General features: G+C 39.4%; 3 protein-coding genes across 3 annotated transcripts in view; 1 reads left to right on the top strand and 2 right to left on the bottom strand.

Annotated features, from left to right (window-relative positions):
- Positions 1 to 5,547: 5,547 nt before the first annotated feature.
- Positions 5,548 to 9,055, top strand: LOC119728593 (E3 ubiquitin-protein ligase TRIM71-like). The gene has a single exon (XM_038200888.1). The coding sequence runs from the start codon at positions 5,895 to 5,897 to the stop codon at positions 7,812 to 7,814; it is 1,920 nt and encodes a 639-aa protein (XP_038056816.1). The 5' UTR covers positions 5,548 to 5,894; the 3' UTR covers positions 7,815 to 9,055.
- Positions 9,056 to 10,599: 1,544 nt separating this feature from the next.
- LOC119728030 (speract receptor-like) lies at positions 10,600 to 17,048 on the bottom strand. Its single transcript, XM_038200111.1, has 6 exons — positions 16,994 to 17,048; positions 16,392 to 16,492; positions 13,353 to 13,421; positions 12,988 to 13,162; positions 11,670 to 11,768; positions 10,600 to 10,724 (listed from the first exon to the last, which is right to left on the bottom strand). The coding sequence occupies exons 1-6, from the start codon at positions 17,046 to 17,048 to the stop codon at positions 10,615 to 10,617; spliced, it is 609 nt and encodes a 202-aa protein (XP_038056039.1). The 3' UTR covers positions 10,600 to 10,614.
- A 956-nt stretch (positions 17,049 to 18,004) lies between these two features.
- LOC119728592 (speract receptor-like) overlaps positions 18,005 to 19,939 on the bottom strand; it is a 29,672-nt gene continuing 27,737 nt past the window's right edge. Inside the window, exon 6 of the mRNA XM_038200887.1 lies at positions 18,005 to 18,969. Within this exon, the coding sequence (XP_038056815.1) occupies positions 18,880 to 18,969 (90 nt within the window). The 3' untranslated portion in view covers positions 18,005 to 18,879. The remainder of the gene's footprint in view (positions 18,970 to 19,939) is intronic.

Here is a 19,939-nt window from a genome sequence, read left to right as displayed (position 1 = left end):
CCAGTAATAAAGTCAGAAAGAGAAATCGTGGAAGAAATCGTGGATAAAAAGTTGAGAAAAAGAAAAGGGTTGAATGTTTCTTGAAAAAAAAAACAGTATTACCTGTTTTTGCTAAAAATCTATTTTAAGATTAAAGGGACCATAACTTCTTAAAATTCGGCATTCAATTCACAAAATTGAATTTACTACTGTAACGTTGTAAATATGGTCATCACTGTTTGGCATGTCATAATAATAAAAAAAGTCCATAAGTTTTATATTAGGTAATATCAAATGTCTTAAATCTTAATGAAGCAAATTTTTCCAATTTTCATTTTGTAAAAGTTCACTGTATATGAAACACAATGGCATGTGACTATGTAAATATTCAATTCAAAGCTTTGCACTTTTTGCATGTTTTGTTAATTCCTTGGATCACAAAACTATCGACCTATCACACAAATCATTTGTGCAATGTCCGTGTTGTGCTTCCGTAGTAAACACGGACAGACTGCCTCATTGAACTCTAAACTTGAATCAATAGCGTTTGTATTGTTGGTACTGGAATAGTGTACATGACGTTGGCTTATAGCCTACATAATGATATGTACATAAAAGTGTACATGTAGGTACCAGTCGTGTACAGTGAGATTAAAAACGCAACTGCTTTTTCCCATGATGAGTTATTGCCATTACTATCTTTAAACCAAGTATGCATAAAATATAATTTTGTCAGTTCCTTTTTGGATAGCTGCAAATGATCTACTCTTCCTTTAATTACATTTGGCAAGCAAGTTCCTGGTCTTATTCAGGAGTTTTACCTTCATCAGCCGGTCAGTATAGAGTACCAAAGTCTGACGTCAGCTGAATTTGTTCTGATTCACGCGCTGGTTTGTGCGCGGATGTCTCCACACACTTTAGCTATGCGCGAGACCCAGAATACGCGGCACACTTCGGTACTCTATGCTCTTTGAGGTATGGTGGACCCAACTCGAGGGCGCTAACCTAGTTAGTCTTGGTAAACTCTTTTGTATTTACCCAAATTTTACCAAGACCATAAAGCATCCACCTGATGTGTCCGTCTTGTCTCATTAAGGCTAATATTGTCTACACGTGGTTTTTAAACTATATATATATAGATTGAAGGTGCTCCATTTTAATGGACCTAAGGTTTCAAAATTTCAAAATTTCTTATATCTCACCCACAGATTCTATCTTTGGCATTCACTATTTTTACTGTCTTGCCACGTGCACATGTGGCAGGGCCAAGTTGCACTTGTGATTTTTCATAGTGTATTAAAAAAGAGTAGCCCCCCCCCCCCCCCTTAGAAAAGAAAATCATTTTGGTCGAAGTTTAGATGCCCCCCCCCCTTTCTTGGAAGTGTGTCCCCCTGTTCGTTTACTTTAGCAAACATGTTCCTCCTATAAAAGCCTCCCCATGATAGACCCTCATTTAATTTAGTTCAGCAGACCAGCAGAGAGACAAGTTAACATTTTAGTCTTTTATTTTCCTCCTACCTGGAGAGTGGTTTCCCTGCTTGGGTTTGTTTGCTTGTCCATTCATTGTTTTTTTTAGTTCATTTTGTGCTTTTAGAATGATTTTCCAATAGTGCTATGTGGTTTTTTTTGGTTCCCTTGGTTTATATTTTTTTCTATCAATCCATTTTTTTACACCTTAGTTTTTTTTCTTATTCTCCTAAAATTTTATCCAAGTGTTTATTTTTCTCCTTGGCAAATTCCTTTTTGAGTTTTTCTATTCGTTGTTTGATCCAGATTGAGAGTTCTTTTGAAGTATTTGAGTAAAATGTCTTTTTATTTAAGGATTTAAATTGTTTTTTTTGCAGGTGAAAGATTTTTTTGTTATGAGACTAATTAAATTTTTGAGAAGTTTATTTTGTTTCATTGATTCCTTTTCTTCTTTGTCCCAGTTTCTAAAAGTAAATGACGACCTAATCATTTGAACCATGATTTTTAGTGAGCCATTTTTTTTGCCGTTACAGCAGCCAAAAAGACAATACAATGACTAAAAAGACTGTTCAAGGCTGACAAAGTACTATGTACTTAGCAACCAACATAGCAACAGCATTGTATGCACATACATATTATAGGTTTTACATGTTGCACGTTTTGTTCCCACGCGCTTCAAAGTTAGGGTCAAACATTTCACGAAGGGGTAGTATTGCAAACGTGCAAGGAAATGTTCAATTACTTACATACTGAAATAGAAGTACATTTTTATGAGATTTCAGTAAAATTAATCAGTTATCTCTCAAAAGCAAGCAGAATCTGTGGGTGGGGCATTATCAAACAAATATTGACTGCTTTAAACTTGTAGTGAACTAGCCTCCCTCGGTGATCCATGGAGCATTCCACCTCCCTGGGTGTCACCTCAGGAATAAAGAACGCTGAATGGATCATCTCAGGCGGCTAGTTTTACCACACCAACAGTCATTTAGGAATTTTTCCCATTTGAAGCAACAAAAGTGCTCAAAATCTAAAGACAGGTGCTTAATAACAAACTTGATGATGTTTTAGCTCTGTGAATGCTGTGTATTCCGAGGAAACAATATTCTAGGATCTCAATTTCAATTCAAAAACTGCCAGGTCATATTTTGAATTGCGCCCAAAATCAGCATCTGCCGAGGCAAGTTCTCATTCAGCTGATTGCAGCTATGTGATGTCACACGATAACCCATGAATGATAGCAACCTCGCACGTGTGTGTGTCGTGTCAATGCTTGTGCGCATCCATTCACAGATTTACCAAATTACAAACCAACTACTAACGGAAATTTCCAGAAATGTGTCATTCCAGGACACCTTCTTATTCAACAAATTGCCGCAGAGCTATGCATGTCAAACATTGAACTGACAAATGATAGCAATGGCGTGCGCGTGTGCATCGTGTAAAATGCTTGCGCGCACCAATTCACGGATTCGCCCAATTACAAACCAACTACTAACGGAAATTTCCAAAAATGTGTCATTTGACACATTTTTGGAAATGGCCTTCTTTTATCGTTGTCTTCACAATAACAGCGCAATGTCAGAGAAAGAATAATGCCACAGGCTGTCCTACCAGTTGTACTAAGGGTTGCTTTTCTGCTTTTTATTTTTGCTGTAATGACCCTACTTGGGTCTCGATCATTTGTGCCTGGACTCTGATGTTCTTTAAATAATGGGCTATTGTTGTGTCCAGGATTTAACAAAAAGCCAAGCCACCTTACCCCTACCAAGTGCTTTTTTTCTTACTAAAACTGGTAACAGTCACTTCAATAATACGCATGCGTGAAACATTGGGTATATATTTCCTGATTTTTAACTTTATATCGTGGATACTTTAACACATCCTCGTTTCCAGTTCTTATTTTTAACCCTCCTTTTTCCATTTTCATATCTTTCAAAATATAAAATCGTATTGGTATGCATCTTAACATGTATACATGCGTCAGGAGTTATAAAAACACATGCAGTGGTGATATTTGTGCAATGTCCGTTTTGTGCTTCCGTAGACAGAGCTAGGTTGCCAACGCCATTGGCATTTTCAGTGCTTGTTTGTATATTCATATGTGGGCCTATATGCAGTGTTGATATTTGTGCAATGTCCATTTTGTGCTTCCGTAGACAGAGTTGCCTGTTTGAACTGTAACCTTGAATCAATAGCATTTTCAGTGCTTGTTCGTATGTGGGCCTTGAACTTGAATAAAGACCATGATCATAGTGTTCCTTTGTTATGGCACTGTGTGACACAAATAGCGACTGTTTTTTCTTGTGTTGGGTAAAGGAATTTAGCTGTTGTTGCACCATTCATTGCATGAGGATAAAGTATAGGCCTGACATGTACACATTATAAGCCTAAGGCTTACAACTTACAAGTTCACTAGTTTTGCCATACTTTTTTTTTTACATTTGGCGAAAGTATTATGTTTGTGGTGGAAAACTTTGGCTAACTGTTGATCCAGTTGAAGTAGGTGAGTTCATTAGGGCCTACATACAGCATTTTGGCTGGATTTTGCACGAGTCTTTTCTTTTCGTGAGTAATTCACTTTGTTTTTGAACATGTTAAATATAGCCTATAGGCCTACCAGGAAAATTATGCATGAGATTAGAAGGAATGTTTAGCATTTCAGTCAATGTGATGAGTGAGTAGATGGTGTTCCTTCCCACCAAACATTTGAAATAAACATGATGCTTTTACTTTTTTAGAGAAAAACATATTGAATTCTCTTTTCTGCAGAGATGAAACTTTTCCGATTTTAATCGGAAAACCGACTTTTTGAATTTTCCAACGAAATTTCTGATTTTTTTACAGTGTGTCCCACAAAATTTGATTTTCTGATGATTTTTTCACAAAATGTCATTTTATTTCAATCATAATTTCGAAGAAAGTCGATGGAAATGGCGTGCTAAAATCATCGCGAACGTAGTTTTAATCTCTTTCACCAGTCGTTATTGGAGAGTTTCAACGGTAGAAACACAGGGCATAACACTGATCGGAGCCTTCTCCGGCTGGACAAAAGGTTAAACATTGACAGGCGACATGGAAAAATCACTGTGTCGCACGTGCGTGCGAATATGCAATGGTACCAGCGTGCGTACGTACCGCACCACCGTACCGTCCGCTAGCACATGGCCGGCCGGGACGGGTAGCCTTGTGAAGGATCCTGTGGATAAAATCATTATGTTGTGCGATTTTCGGAGGTTTCAGATTCAGTTGTACAAAATGCAATGCTTTAAAAATCATGATGAATATCTCGAGGATAGCGAAGAGAGCATTAGCGAAACATTTCACTGGCATTTGTTGGAAGAGAAAGACGGTAATGCCTGATTTTTTTCCCATGCATGAATGCAAGTGGTTGAATCATGGACATGATTGAAGCACCATGAACGGTGCCCTTGTCTTTCGGACTTTTCCCTCGACTTTCTCAAGTAAGAAGTGAACTTCTTTATTGATGACTCCATTACTCTAACCGTAATTCAGGCATTTTATGCAATGAAAATGCTGACCATTTTTTTTTTCATCGTAAAATTTTGTTTGAATAAAAAATAAAGCAGGAGTTGGTGTCCGGAAATTGGGCATGAAGTGTATTGTACATGCATGTATATGTGTGTAATGGCAGCGCGGCCCAGATTTCGGACACGTATTTTTGTTCGGCCTTTTTTCCGATTTTTTTGCCACATGCCAGTTTCATCTCTGTTTTCTGAGTCGAAGTCTGAAATGTAAGTGTTTATCTTTGGTCCTGTTTTACATATTAGGGCCTATACTCCCATTTTATTATTTCTAACTCCCAATGAGTTAGCATGCAGTCAATGTATACAAATGAATCTCCTGTTACATTTAGATTTCCAGGCTGGTACGGTGTGCGGTAAAAGAAATGTGGGCATAGGGGTGTGCACTTACGGGCAGTAAAGGAACCGGGTACCCTATTGAAAAAAATACGGGTACCCAGGTACCCGTTAAAGAAACCCAAGCCAAACATTCAAATCTGGGAAGTTGCTGTTCAGATTGTTCATAAAGGTCCGCATGATAGTACTAGACTACCGCATCGTTGCGACAATACGGCTAGATAGGGTGTATACATGTGCTCTGTAGCTATGTGGTGAAAACTACAACTTTCGCAAGCATCATAAAACGTGAAATTGGTTTTGGTTTTCCATGTATCCTGTTCTTTATTTTGAAATGTTCCCACTGACATTCAAAACACTATTTCATTGACTGAAAAGTTACCAAGTAATTTGCAAAGTTGGTTATGGGTACTCGATTCCATAATCTGGAACTGGTTCCTGACATTAACGGTCGGGTACTCGGGTACCCGGCTCTGATGCACAGCTCTATGGGGCAATCACTTGTTTGTTATAATTTTGAGCTTTTTCAGACACGGGTTTGTTCTGTTTTGATCAGGTCACATCTGAAATATGGCGGAGGCTGCAGCCAGAACTGTCTTGGACAAGATCAGCCAGGGACATCTGGAATGTCCGATCTGTTGCTGTCGTTTCAAGGATCCCAAGATGCTGGACTGTCTGCACAGCTTTTGTCTGAAGTGTCTGGAAGAGATGATGAGCAAACAGAAGCCAGGGGCAGAGAAGATAACATGTCCAGTCTGCAGGAGAGAGACGCAAGTTCCTGATGGAGGATTGCAGAGTCTTTCTTCGTCTTTCTTTCTTAGTTCTCTTGTCGATGAGGTCAAACAACAGGAGGCAGTATTAGGAGATGCATCGGCACCTACCGCCACATGTGACTGCGGAGAAGGCAAGGAGGTCATTTGGAGGTGTCTTGATTGTAGTGATAACCTCTGCCAGGAATGCCGGAAAGCCCATGAGAGGGTCAAGTCCACCAAAGACCATCGAATCATCTCATTGGGAGATTGGCACAAATCTAAGATCCCTCCAGCAGAACACAGCAAACCCATCACCCGAATGTGTACGATCCACCATGACCATCCTCTGTGTTTCTTCTGTGACACATGCGACACCTTAATCTGCTCAATGTGTGCCGCATTAGGTCATCGGTCGGCAGAGCACAATTTCCTAAACATTGATGACCTGATCAGGTCCTTCCGCAGTGAGGTCGAAAACATACTGCAGAAGTTCGAGAAGAGCAGGCAGCACTTCAAATCTACTGAAAAGTCAATCCAACATGCACAAAATAGATTACAAAAGAAACTGGCTCAGGCTCGTAGTGATATTGATGCAAAAGCGGAGGCAGAGATCACTAAAATCAGAAACAAAGCAAAGCTTCTCACCGACAAGGTCAACGAAATCGGTCAGGAGAGAGTCAGTAAGTACGAAAAGGCGCTCACGCATAACCATGAGCAGATGGAACGCGCAGATCAGACCATCGCGGCAGTAAATGACTTGATGAGTCAAGCCGATGATTTTGAGCTTTTGGAGCTCAAGCCAAAGGTGATGCACAACTTGGAATTCCAGGAGCTCAAGTGTGAACCGGCGAATTATGGTCTGTCATTCATTGGTGTCAGATTTCAAGACGTTGTGAGTGATGCAGATCTTGGGGAGGTCTGTGTCAGTGAGAAATGGCAGTTAAAGGAAGAGTTCGGCAAAAGAGGTACCGGTGACGAGGAATTTGACTTCGCCACGGCTGTTGCATGTTTCAGAAATGGAGACATCGTAGTAACTGACACAATTTTAAAACGGTTATCGTTGTTTAGCTCAACTGGTCAGTATAAAACATCGGTCGCTCAGGGAGATGCTAAGCATCAGTTGGAAGCTCCTTTTGGCGCTGCCATGACCCATGATGATCTGCTTTTCGTCACGGACAAAAAGAAAGTGAAGGTTTTTGACAATGAGCTCCAGTTTGTTCGCGAGTTTACGCCTTCGGCTGACGATGCGGATGGGCAATCAGAGAGTTACCTCACTGGTGTTGCTGTTGACAGTCAACGAGTAGCAGTCGCTGACAGGGGGAGAAAGCTCATCAGTGTCCACAACCTGGACGGATCATTGATTTCAAGTATCTTGAATAGCATGGTTGACTATTACTTGGCAATAAGCAATTTTGGCTGTTTAGTCTTCGCAAACTTCGAGGGCCAAAGTTTTTTTTGCGTTAACTTTGAAGGTAAAGAGATGTTTAGTGTCAAGACATTCGTGAATGGCAAAGCTGCTAAGCCAGCTGGTGTCCTGTGCGATGATGATGAGACCATCTATGTTGTTGTTCATCCTGGAAAAAGGGAAGACTCTGAAGTGCAGCGATACGATTCAAATGGTGCACTTGTAGCAACGGTAGCTCAAGGGTTGTTCAATCCGTTAGGAATGGTATTCACCCCCGCTGGCGACGTAGTTGTTGCTGACCTACACTCTGTTAAGATCTTTGAGCGGATGTGATTTGCCTGATGGCCCTCCGAAAAACTAACTGCTATATTTGAACCGGGGTTAACCTGCATCTGATGATTTGCTTTACAAGGCCTAGCAGAACATGACCTGTTGTAGTTGAACCAGCTACATTCATGAAATTATAATATTTACTCAGATTGTAAAACCCGTTTGAAATTGAGTTAACTGGTAACGTTGGTGTGTTTCAGTTAATCTCCCTCAATGCATTTTGGCATGTGCGTTGGCCTGGGTAGGCCTACACCGCGTTATGGGGACGTTTTTTATTGTTAGGCGAATTAGGACCGAGTTATGGGGACTTTCTGCTGGTCCCACATGTTTTCGGTCCCAACAAATGTGTGAGTAGGTCTATGGTGTACTCTCCAGTAATAATGTATCGGAAAAAGAGAAATCCAATCATCAACAGTGTAGAAAGAGAAAAAGCGTTCAATGTTTCTTGATCCGTAGAACAGTTTTTGCTGACAAACTATTTTAAGATTGAAGGGACCGTAAATTCACAAAATTAACTTTACTACTGTAATGTCGTAAAAAAATCACTGTATTTAATGTTATAATAATAAAAAAGTCCATAACTTTTATGTCACGTAATATGAAATGTCTTAACTCTTAATGAAGCAAATTTCGCCAATCTTCATTTTGTAAAAGTACATTGTATATGTAACATAATGGCATGAGACTAAGTAAATATTCAATTCAAAGCTTTGTAAATTTTGCATGTTTTGTTAATTCCTTGGATCACAAAACTGACGACCATCACACAAAACATTTGTGCAATGTCCATTTTGTGCTTCCGTAGTTAACGCGGGCAGACTGCATGTTTGAACTCTGAACTTGAATTAAGAGCAGCGTTGTAGTACTCGTACTCATACTTGAATGCCAAAGTACTCGTACTCGAAATGACGGTACTTGTACTCGGGCAGCAAAGTACTCATACTTGACATGATGAATTTTTACTTGCTTATCAAAGTACTCGTACTTGAATAGCAGTACTAAAAAAAAATGGTATAGATTGACTTACCACGGCCTTATTTTATTATCGATATTTTCAGTTGGAAATGTTTGATTTACTTGCAGAGACATCAAAGTTTGCTGATTTTTTTCTGTGTACGTCCGGACAAACACATTTAACAGCTAGCTGTGAGTGGGTCTGTATATCGGTCTGACTGGGCCTGGGACAATTATGCACAATGAACCATGGCCGTATGGCTGTATTGGAAATAGAAGTACTCGTACTCGGAATACAAGTACTTGTACTCGTACTTAGAAGTACAAATACTCGTACTTAGAGACCTGAACTTGTACTCAGAAGAAAAAGTACTTGTACTCAGAAGAAAAAGTACTTGTACTCAGTAACTTAAGGACTGGGCAGTACTCGGTACTTGGAAAAAAATACTCAACTACAATACTGATCAATAGCGTTTGTATCGTTGGTACTGGAACAGTTATGTATGACATTGGCTTTTTTTCCCCTTGGTTAAATTTTTTTCTGTCAATCCATTTTTTAATACCTTAGTTGTTAATATTCTCCTAAAATTTAATCCAATTGTTAATTTGTTAATGACAAATTCCTTTTTGAGTTTTTAATTCGTTGTTTGATCCAGATTGAGATTTCTTTTAAACTAGTTTGTTCATTCAGGATTTTAATTTATTTTTTTGAATGTGAAGGATATTCTTTAATAAGACTTAATTACATTTTTGAGAAGTTTATTTTGTTTCCTTGATTTTCTATCTTTTTTGTCCCAGTTTCTAAAAGTAAATTGCAACCTAATCATTTCAACCAGTTGTTTTCTTAGCCTTTTTTTCCCCGTTACACACAGCCCAAAAGACAATACAACCACTAAAAAGACTATTCAAGGCTGACAAAGTTCTATGCACGTAGCAACCAACATAGCAACAGCAGTGTATGCATATTATGGGTTTTGCATGTTGGGCGTTTTGTTCCAACACTTAATGAAGGGGTAGTTTGAAAAAGTACGAGGAAATTTTCAATTACTTTCATATTGAAATTGAGGTACGTTTTTATGACATTTCGGGTAAATTATTCAGTTATCTAGCAAAAACAAGTAGTATCTGTGGATGGGGCATAAAAAAACCAAATACTGACTGCTTTTAACTGATAGCGTAGTAAAACTAGCCTCCCTCTGTGATCCATGGAGCATTCAATTTCCCTGGGTATTACCTCGGGAATAAAGAACGCTGCATGGATCATCTCAGGAGGCTAGTTTTATCACAACAACCAAAGTAGTAAATACTTCTTTTAAGTTCGAGCATTTAAACAGTTATAGTTGGTCAATCAAATATAAGGTGCATTCGAGTAGCTCACCCGGATCAACTCGGCTAAAGGCAGACTGATTTTGAAACGCTCAAATGCAGAATGCAGGCCATCACGATCCTCACGTGACGTCTGTAGCCCCGGCCGTAGCCACTGACAAAATGCCCTTTTCAAACTGAGTTTTTTCTTCAGATTTACTGCTTTTCCGTCAATTGAAATAAGTAAAAATGCTAAGCTGGAATTATAGCCTCTAAAATCGCAATGAGATCAATAAATAATTATGTTTCAACTTCAAATAAAGTTGATGTTTAGGTCCTCTTCGCCATTTGTACGTTTCTACGGAATGAACAACGCATGCGTGTGACGTATCTCCACCACTGACTCTGCTCCACGAGCAGGGTCTGTGGTGGCTGACCCGGGTGAGCCCTGAGAATGACGTCAGAGCTAATCAAACGGCACAGGGCTAATCCGAGTCGACCCGGGTGAGCTAATTGAACGAACCCTAAGAAAGGATCTACGCAATCAAAATAAATGCCATACCTTCATGGCAACCAGTCCTCTCTCTACTAGATTGTATCCTCCAAGTTCTTCCAGTACCTGTCTGCATTCAGGACTCACATGAATCTTGAGCACTGTTAAATTGATGGGGTGAGGGAAAATAAATATTTCGGCTCACATATATAAAATATCATGAACATTTTCCATGAATAATTGAAGTTGGGTTATACCACAGAGCTATAATAAATTATTAGAGCACTAACTCGCTGTACAAATGAAGCCTGCATGGCCCAAATTTATGGTTCTGCTTACCACAAAATTCCACGCTTACGATCATCATTTTGTGCTCACCACGCTAGCACAATTCTGCACTAACCTTATAAGCACAGAATCCTAGTACAGGACATACGCATGCGCACAAGCCAAAATTCCTCGCTAACCCGTGAAATACGCTTATCGCCAGCAGGGAATTTTATAGTAAGCACAGATTTTTGCTAACGGTATTAGAGCCATGAAATTGAGCCCAGTTGGGCGCATCCATATTTGTGCACAAACCTAGGAAAACTCGAAATTTAGTATGGCTTTAGTACGGCTATTTGCATATCTGCATTTGTATTCTATTACCAGTGCGTTATCAAAGCCGATACGCCCATAACCAAAAAGCACAATTAGTACATGAGCGTTTCATTTTGCTCTGCGTCAATCTACGCAAACTCAAACTCATAGGCGCTGCAGATGACATTTGCCGTAACATTTTTTTACCGTCATACTCACAGAAAACGCACTTATGTTGTTCGCGTAATGTACTTGCGCCTTGCCTTTTAATAGAGCACATTATCCGAAATCCATTCCGTGTGATTTCATTATGTTCCACAAACACGCACATGAATTCAAAATGTCTGCGCCCAGGACGGCTTAAAAGTATCGTGCATGGGGTCCACAGCGCCAATGGAATGAAGTTTTCCAACATGAGGTGAGGCTGGTTCACACTTCATGCTTAATTACGTTTGTGCGTTTACTTTCTCGAATCCATATATCAGCATAATTAGAGTTGTCTTGTGTAACAAGATTCTATTTACCGAGTCCATTAGACTCCATACGAGACGCTGTGTTGACCGTGTCACCAAAGAGGCAATACCGAGGCATGGTCAGGCCAACTACACCCGCCACACAAGATCCTTGAAAAAAGTCCAAAACAATTAAGAAATCGTCATACATATACATGTGATTTACTTGTGACTGGACTTGTGATGTACTTGTGACTTGACTTGTGATGCACTTGTGACTAGCCTTGTGATAAACAATTAAGAAATCGTCATACATACACAACATTTTCAAGCACAAATAGCGTGAGCAGAGCTTGAAGTTATGATCCACTTGTGACTGGACTTGAGATGTACTTGAAACTGGACTTGTTACGTACTACCTTGTGACTAGACTTGTGATGTACTTGTGACTGGACTTGTGATGTACTTGTGACTAGACTTGTGACTAGGCAAATGATGTACTTGTGACCGGACTTGTGATGTACTTGTGACTGGACTTGTGATGTACTTGTGACTGGACTTGTGATGTACTTGTGACTGGACTTGTGATGAACTTGTGACTATAGACTTGTGATGTACTTGTGACTGGACTTGTGATGTACTTGTGACTGGACTTGTGACTAGGCTTATGATGTACTTGTGACCAGACTTGTGATGTTCTTGTGACTGGACTTGTGATGAACTTGTGACTATAGACTTGTGATGATTTTGTGACTATAGACTTGTGATGTACTTGTGACTAGACTTGTGATGTACTTGTGACTAGACTTGTGATGTACCTGAAACTGGACTTGTGATGCACTTGTGACTGGACTTGTGATTTACTTGTGACTGGACTTGTGATGTTCTTGTGACTGGACTTGTGATGTACTTGTGACTAGACTTGTGATGAACTTGTGACTATAGACTTGTGATGATTTTGTGACTATAGACTTGTGATGTACTTGTGACTAGACTTGTGATGTACTTGTGACTAGACTTGTGATGTACCTGAAACTGGACTTGTGATGCACTTGTGACTGGACTTGTGATTTACTTGTGACTGGACTTGTGATGTACTTGTGACTTGACTTGTGATGCACTTGTGACTAGCCTTGTGATAAACAATTGAGAAATCGTCATACATACACAACATTTTCAAGCACAAATAGCAAGAGCAGAGCTTGAAGTTATGATCCACTTGTGACTGGACTTGAGATGTACTTGAAACTGGACTTGTAACGTACTACCTTGTGACTAGACTTGTGATGTACTTGTTACTGGACTTGTGATGTACTTGTGACTATAGACTTGTGATGTAGTTGCGATCCATCATGAGTACCTCTACCACAAGCAAAGACAACGATCTTACCTGAGTGAATACCGATTCGGAGTTTGAGTTTCTCCTCTTGTTTGTGCGGCACGATGAAACTACTAAAGCCCTCCAGCAGATGCCATGCAGCCGAGGCGATCATACCGGCATGACGGTTGCCATTACAGAGCGGTAGGCCGGAGACCAGCATGTAGGCATCACCAATGGTTTCAACCTTTGTAAGATGTTATCATTTATTATTGGTTAGTTTTGCTTTCAGATATAATAGAAAACATGTTTACATCTTTTTTTTGTCTTAATGTAACTTGGAACTATTAGCTAATAGCACATTTTAACATCCTGTGATTTAAATTTTGTTGCAAGTTTGGTTTTAAACAATCTGCTGGGTTATATGAAATATTTACCTTGTAGACGTCATAGTTGGAAATGATGGCGTCGAACAGCGTGTACAAGGCATTCAACAAGTTAACGACCTGGCAAGTTGAGAACAAGACGTTAATGGTGAAAATGAGGGATAGGTTTGGTTTGCAGTAATTTGAGATGACAATTTGAAAAATTTTGAATACACTAAGCCGCTTTTCAATTTGGTTTGTATATCGGTACCTATAAAACTATACATGCAACTATATTTATGCAATGGACGATGAAAAGGCATATATGAAAAGGTGGTATAAGAATAAATTTAGACCTTTAAGTCAAAACCATAGACGAAATTGCCACACAATTGAAGCCCCAAATCTAACTGAAGAAATCTCAAGTATCTCATACATGTACTTGGCCTTAAAGCTACAGTCCATCATTTGCAGCTATCCAAAAAGTAACTGATGTAATTATTATTAGAGTCATTTTAAAGAAGTGACTCGAGTCGAGTCGAGTCATTAGGTCAAGAAGGTCGAGTCGAGTCGAATCGAGTCAAATATTTAGCTCGAGTCAAATCGAGTCACGAATATTTTAACACTATTTACCAAAATGTATAAAAGGAGGGCATAACTTTAGCCGGCGTTCAAATCCGAGAGGCTTATAAGAAATCGCCCTAAGCCAATGATGAAACAACGAATTGGAAAATAAATCTGGTTCCTGAATAGTATTTTGTGCGTTCCAGAACCATAAGGTGGGAGTCTGTGACACGTTGTTTGTAAATGAACATAAAATTCGCACCGTAAGTCATTGCAAATACTTTTCGCAAAAGTTTGCTTTTAATTTTGGGACTCGAGTCTTATTAGCCTTCGCTCGAGTCGAGTCGAGTCTTTTGATGAGGGACTCGAGTCGAGTCGAGTCATTTGCTTGCAGTGACTCGAGTCGAGTCGAGTCATTTACCCATAGGGACTCGAGTCGAGTCGAGTCACCAAAAATTTGACTCGAGTCGGACTCGAGTCGAGTCATTGACTCGAGTCATTACAACTCTGATTTGAATGGAAAAGGGCAGTCTTTACAAAATATTGGGTTGTTTATATCCCCCTTACCCCCCCCCCCTCCCCACCCCACTGGCTACGCCCATGATTGGCCAACAGCTCTCCACAATGTCCCTTCCAGTGGTCTTCCCCAACTTTCCCTTTATAACCGTCGAGGGGTACCTGTGCACAAAGTCTATAGGCTGCGGCTGGCATGTGTTTTGAATTTCTGCTGCAGCCAGGCTTCTTGTCAAACTTCATCAGGGGGGTAAGATTTTGGTGGAACGGAGGTTGAAAACCTGACACAAATACAGTGCGAGTCCAAAAAAGCGGAATCCAAACCCCAAAATGATATTTCATAATTAAAAAAACTAGTGCAGTTCCCGTCTAAAATGTGCATGTTCGGGAAGCGCAAATTGCTTTGCCGCTGGTATTGGTTGCATGCTTGCAGAGTTTTTGAGAACAACTCATGCGAACAATGCACGCGATTCAATGGTGTTGTTTTGACAGGTTGAACGCACACTCATGTCAAAGCTTGTGCCAAGTTTGAAGTTGTTTGGGCGATTGCTTCTCGCAAAAGCTGCAGATATTCACCCCTACTGGACAATGGTATCGCCCTGCCGTAAGGTTGCTCAGTAGACCGCCTACAATGGTCGCTCAGTCAACTGCAAAAAATAATGTTCCTGTGCAGCCACCACGTACGTGTACATACGGAAACATATGGTATGCAGTGCTATTCACCCATACTGGACAATGGTATCGCCCTACAATGCATGTGCCCATACTGGACAATGGTATCGCCCTACAATGCATGTGCACTTCCTTTTTCCAGTGTTGCGTCATATTGAGCACACACGCTTTCACTTAACCCTAAAAGGGGCGGGGCGGGGGGGGCGGGGCGGAATCCCCGTCAACCTTTTCCCGCGATAACCTTGAAAAATTTTTTTTTCCCAACCGGAGTTGTTATGACTTTTAGCCTCGAGCCTTGCGTATCTTTTGATACCAAAAACATAAAAATCGGACCACAGGTTGCCGCGCAGCGAGAATTTCCCCGTATACGTCGTGTACACAGAGCAGAATTGCTTTTCGTACTCACGAATAATTAATTAGCCATAATTCCAAAACCCTTTGACCTATCGTCATCAAATTTCTTGGGTATGTTTATGAAGAGTTTTCTATGCATGTACCGAGTTTCAAAATTTTTCGTCACCCGAAGGCCGAGATCTTGGGGGGGGGGGGGGGGATGGCTGAGAGATGGTCAAAATAACCCGGCACTTTTAGGGTTAAACATGACGTAAACAATTGAAAATGATATGGCAGTGTGCGCGTGCTGGTCTAGGCTATAAATACTGCCGCATTTGCCTCAGAAAATGTTGCTTTTTGCAGCTTTTTCGAGAACCGCTCATCCAAACAAATTCAAACTTGGCACTGCACACTCTGGAGTCCTGAGCAATACACCCGCTGATTTTCAACTTCATACGCTGCCCAGTTCTGAAGATAATCAAAATACAGACAGACAGAGATTTCCGGAATTATAGTTAGATATACAACATTTTTCTTTTGCTGTAATTTTCAGAAATGGATGGATTGGGGGGTTAGTATTTTATAGCAAATATTGTTACACTGACCTGTTTAAAGTTTTGTGTTCATTGATGCTGGGGGGAAAAACAAAAAAAATGCTGTTCTTGTAGTCTGGTTCCCTGACCCTACTTTATATGAAACGGACCAATTTATAGATGTCAAGGAATTTTCAGGTCAGGGAACCAGACTAGCTGGCTTGTGGACTAACTAAATTTGGTGAATTAGGGGCAGTATTTAAAAAAAAAAATGTCGACCATCGTTGGAAAGGGATTCAAAAATTCCACTTTTCTTAAAAATGACATCTCGCCTAAATGGTTTCATAGGATGCTTGAGAGAATATTATTCACTTTCAGTCAAGTTAGGTATTTCATAATAATTTGGCAGTTTTGTGTTTGGATGTTTGCAAATGATGTATATTACCTTTAATTTAATTTCATCATGCTATTAAGTTTGTAAGTTTTTTTGACTTACGTATCTGCTAGTTCCGAAGAATGGAGCGAGTTGAACAGTATCCTTGACGTCCCACACCCAGTCCTTGTAGTTGTACACATAGGTCTTCTTGCCGGCCGGGTCTTAGGCGAAGATCATGACCGCCTCTTATGCCTTAGTGGCCTTCTCGTCTTCATAGGTACCCCAGCCGAGAACTATGACAAACAAAATCCCACAAGGACAAAAGACAACAACCGTACAATAATTAACGGCAATACTACAAGAGTTCGAAGTTTTGGCGATCGTGTAGCTTGAGAAACTCTAGCTTGGGAAACCCCCTAGCTTGAGTAACTCCAGCTCCAATGCTCATCAGGAATTCGACATAGAGCTAGAGCTAAAACTATGTTGTAGATACTAGACTCTAAGAGGCTTTAACAAACGGGACTCTCTGTATCTGTATCACGAAAAAAATCCCAACCCAGATTCCATTCAACACAATGAGGTTTGTTAAATGAAATCTGCATTAATAATTAATAATAATAATAATGGGTTGGGAAACTAGAGGGAAAAAAGGACCATTTTTGTGATACAGATGCAGAGAGGCCCGCTTCTATAGGTATACATGCTTGACTCGTCATCAGTACCTCTAGGGGCGACGTTAGTGATCGCCCCTAGGGGTATACGTGCTCGAATTGTCATCTGTACCTCTATGGACTATTTTTAATGATCGCCCCTATGTTTGAATCGTCATCTCTACCTCTACGGGCGACTATTAATGGTCGCCCCTAGAGGTATACATGCTCGACACGTCATCAGTACCTCTACGGGCGACTATTAATATCCTAATATCCCTAATATCCTTTTTAAAAAGCTTATCTGTCCAGAAATCAAATTAGAATGCGTTCTAGGGTCCTTCAGGCATCTTTCCAGCAAATTTGAAGCAATTTCATTTTTTTTGGCCATTTTAACGCTTTCGGGCAAAAATCATCAAGTTTTGGAGAAAAACAACATTTTTTGACTGATTTTACGGCAAATTTCTGTCAAATTATCCTTTTTAAAAGCTTTTCTGTCCAGAAATCGAATTAAAATGTATTCTAGTGTCCTTTAGGCATCTTTCCTGCCAATTTGAAGCAATTTCATTTTTTGGCCCAAATTGAAAAAAGCAACACTTTTTAAAATGAAATTTGGCCAAAAAAATGACTTTTCTCCAAACTATGCAGAAATTATTTTAGAGGTTAGAGGAGCATCAATTAACATTCAAACAACCAATAATTATATTAAAGATTTTGGGCAAAAATCGTCAATTTTTTGAGAAAAACAATAAAATTTTTAACTGATTTCCCTGCAAACTTTGTCAAAGTATCCTTTTTAAAAGCTGATCTTCACAGAAATCGAATTGGAATCCATCTGGCAACCTTGAATTCCGAATGTGAATAAACCAAAACAAAACAACAAAATGGCTTCGTAAAAGGATGCAGTGCATGTTAATGGTGCAAATCGAGGACGAACACGTGCAATATCATCGATGCATCAAGGACAGATACCAAATCGAGGACTCCTCGGTTTGTTGGAAAACGTGTACAAAACCAATGAGAGCTGTTGCGAAACAGTTTAGGCATAAACAAAGGAAAAGCGAAGAGGAACAATAGAAAATCCTCCATTTACACCAGTGTCTGATTGGGTTTTATTTTTTTGCTGTATACATTCTCACGTTACACAACTTACTTCTATGCCAATTTATAAAAATCTGTGCGTCCAAAATTGCTAAAGCTTTATTTATAAAAGTGAATAATACCCGAGTCCTCACATTCTACTATTTGCGTTTTGCAGCTGCATACCTCATATTGCATTAGTTAACAAGGGTCCATTTAAAGTTAGTTTCTAGTCACGCTGTTTTGTATGATAACAATGCTGATTTTGTTCTTATCAATACCATGACAATTCAAGTGTCATCTTTGTTACAAATCTGTAAAAGCCTTGCTTCTTCTTTCAACTTTGGATTCTAGACTGATATATTATAGTTTACAAAGTAATTTTCGATGTTATATACATTTCTTTCTTTTTTGTGAAGTTTGAATACAAGTTAATACCAAAGTAGCGACTCTCAACATTTTGAACTCAGAGTGTGTTTGTTTGATTAAAATTATTTTTTAGATTGTTTGATGTAATTTTTGTTAGAATTTCTACATGGTAATAGATTATAATGCGACTTCAAAATAATTCAGTCTTTGTAAATCAGTGACTTGATCAAAGTTAGTTATTGTACAAGTACGATTAAACTTTTTTTTCTTAAAGTTGCTAAATGAAAGCTGTTCTCGTGAACAACAAAACTGTTGGTGAACACAAAACTGTGTGCTAATTTGAATTTGTTGTTAGCTTTTTCAAATAGACCTACACACACTGTGGTATAATTTCTAGTTCAGATTGATAGCTGGTTATGGTTTTTGCCTCTTTACAAATAATTGCTGATCTAAATGGTATTGGACTTTGTAACTTCCGTTGCAGATGATGTTGGGATAATGCTAGATGTTTACAAGTTTTGTTTGGGTGGTTTGATTCTGTCGATCTTGTAGCTTGGATCCTGTCCCTCAAGCCAGTACGTCAGGATTTCACCTTTGCCCTGAAAAAAATAAAGAGGCACAGGTCAGAGAATGATTGAAACAGTTATCTCTTGTTTCCTTTGAAATATGATGGAATTGATAATTTGCATCAGTGAAAACTAAAGGTAAGGTAGATCATTTGTCATTTGTGGATTTTTGTTTGTTTGAAGCAACAAAAGTGCTCAATATATCTAAAGACAGTTGCGTAACAACTTGATGAAGATTTAGCTCTGTGAATGCTGTGTATTCAGTGGAAACAGTATTCTAGGGTCTCGATTCCAATTCAAAAGTTGCAGAGTCATACTTTGAATTGTGCCCAAAATCAGCATCCGAGACACGTTCTCATTCAGCTGATTGCAGCTACAGTACCCAATGTCACGCACTGAACCAATGAATGATATGTATGCGCGCATGTGTTTGTCGTGTCAATGCTTGTGCACACCCATTCACGGATTCACCCAATTACAAACCAACTACTAACGGAAATTTCCACAAATGTGTCCCTTGACGTATCTTTGGAAATGACCTTCTTTTATTGTGTTCTTCACAATGACAGCATGTAATGCCAGAAAGAATAATTTTACAGGCAGTCCGACCAGCTGTACTAAGGGTTGCTTTTCTATTTTTATTTTTGCTGTAATGTTCCTACTTGGGTCTCGATCATTTTGTGGCTAGACTCCGATGTTCTTTAAAAAATGGGCTGTTCTTGTGTCAGAGATGCCAACAATATATCAATAAAAAGCCTGAAACACTACTAAAAACCTGACACTACCCTTACGCCTTTCACAAGTCTGTTCTCTGGATGTTTCAGACCAAATCCAGCACTTTCAATTTTGTCACATTTAAAAAAAACCCAGAATTCAGGTTAAAACCTTAAAAGTGGCATCTCTGTTGTGTCCAGGATTTAAGCCAAGCCACCTTACCCCTACCATGCGCTATTTTTTCTACTACAACCAGTAACAGTCACTTCAATAGTACACATGAATGAAA

This window comes from Patiria miniata, unplaced genomic scaffold (genome assembly GCF_015706575.1).
Source record: "Patiria miniata isolate m_02_andy unplaced genomic scaffold, ASM1570657v1 HiC_scaffold_20, whole genome shotgun sequence".
NCBI classification, from domain to species: Eukaryota; Metazoa; Echinodermata; class Asteroidea; order Valvatida; family Asterinidae; genus Patiria; species Patiria miniata.
Note: the sequence above shows the minus strand (reverse complement) of the source record. Positions and strands in the feature narration are given on the sequence as shown.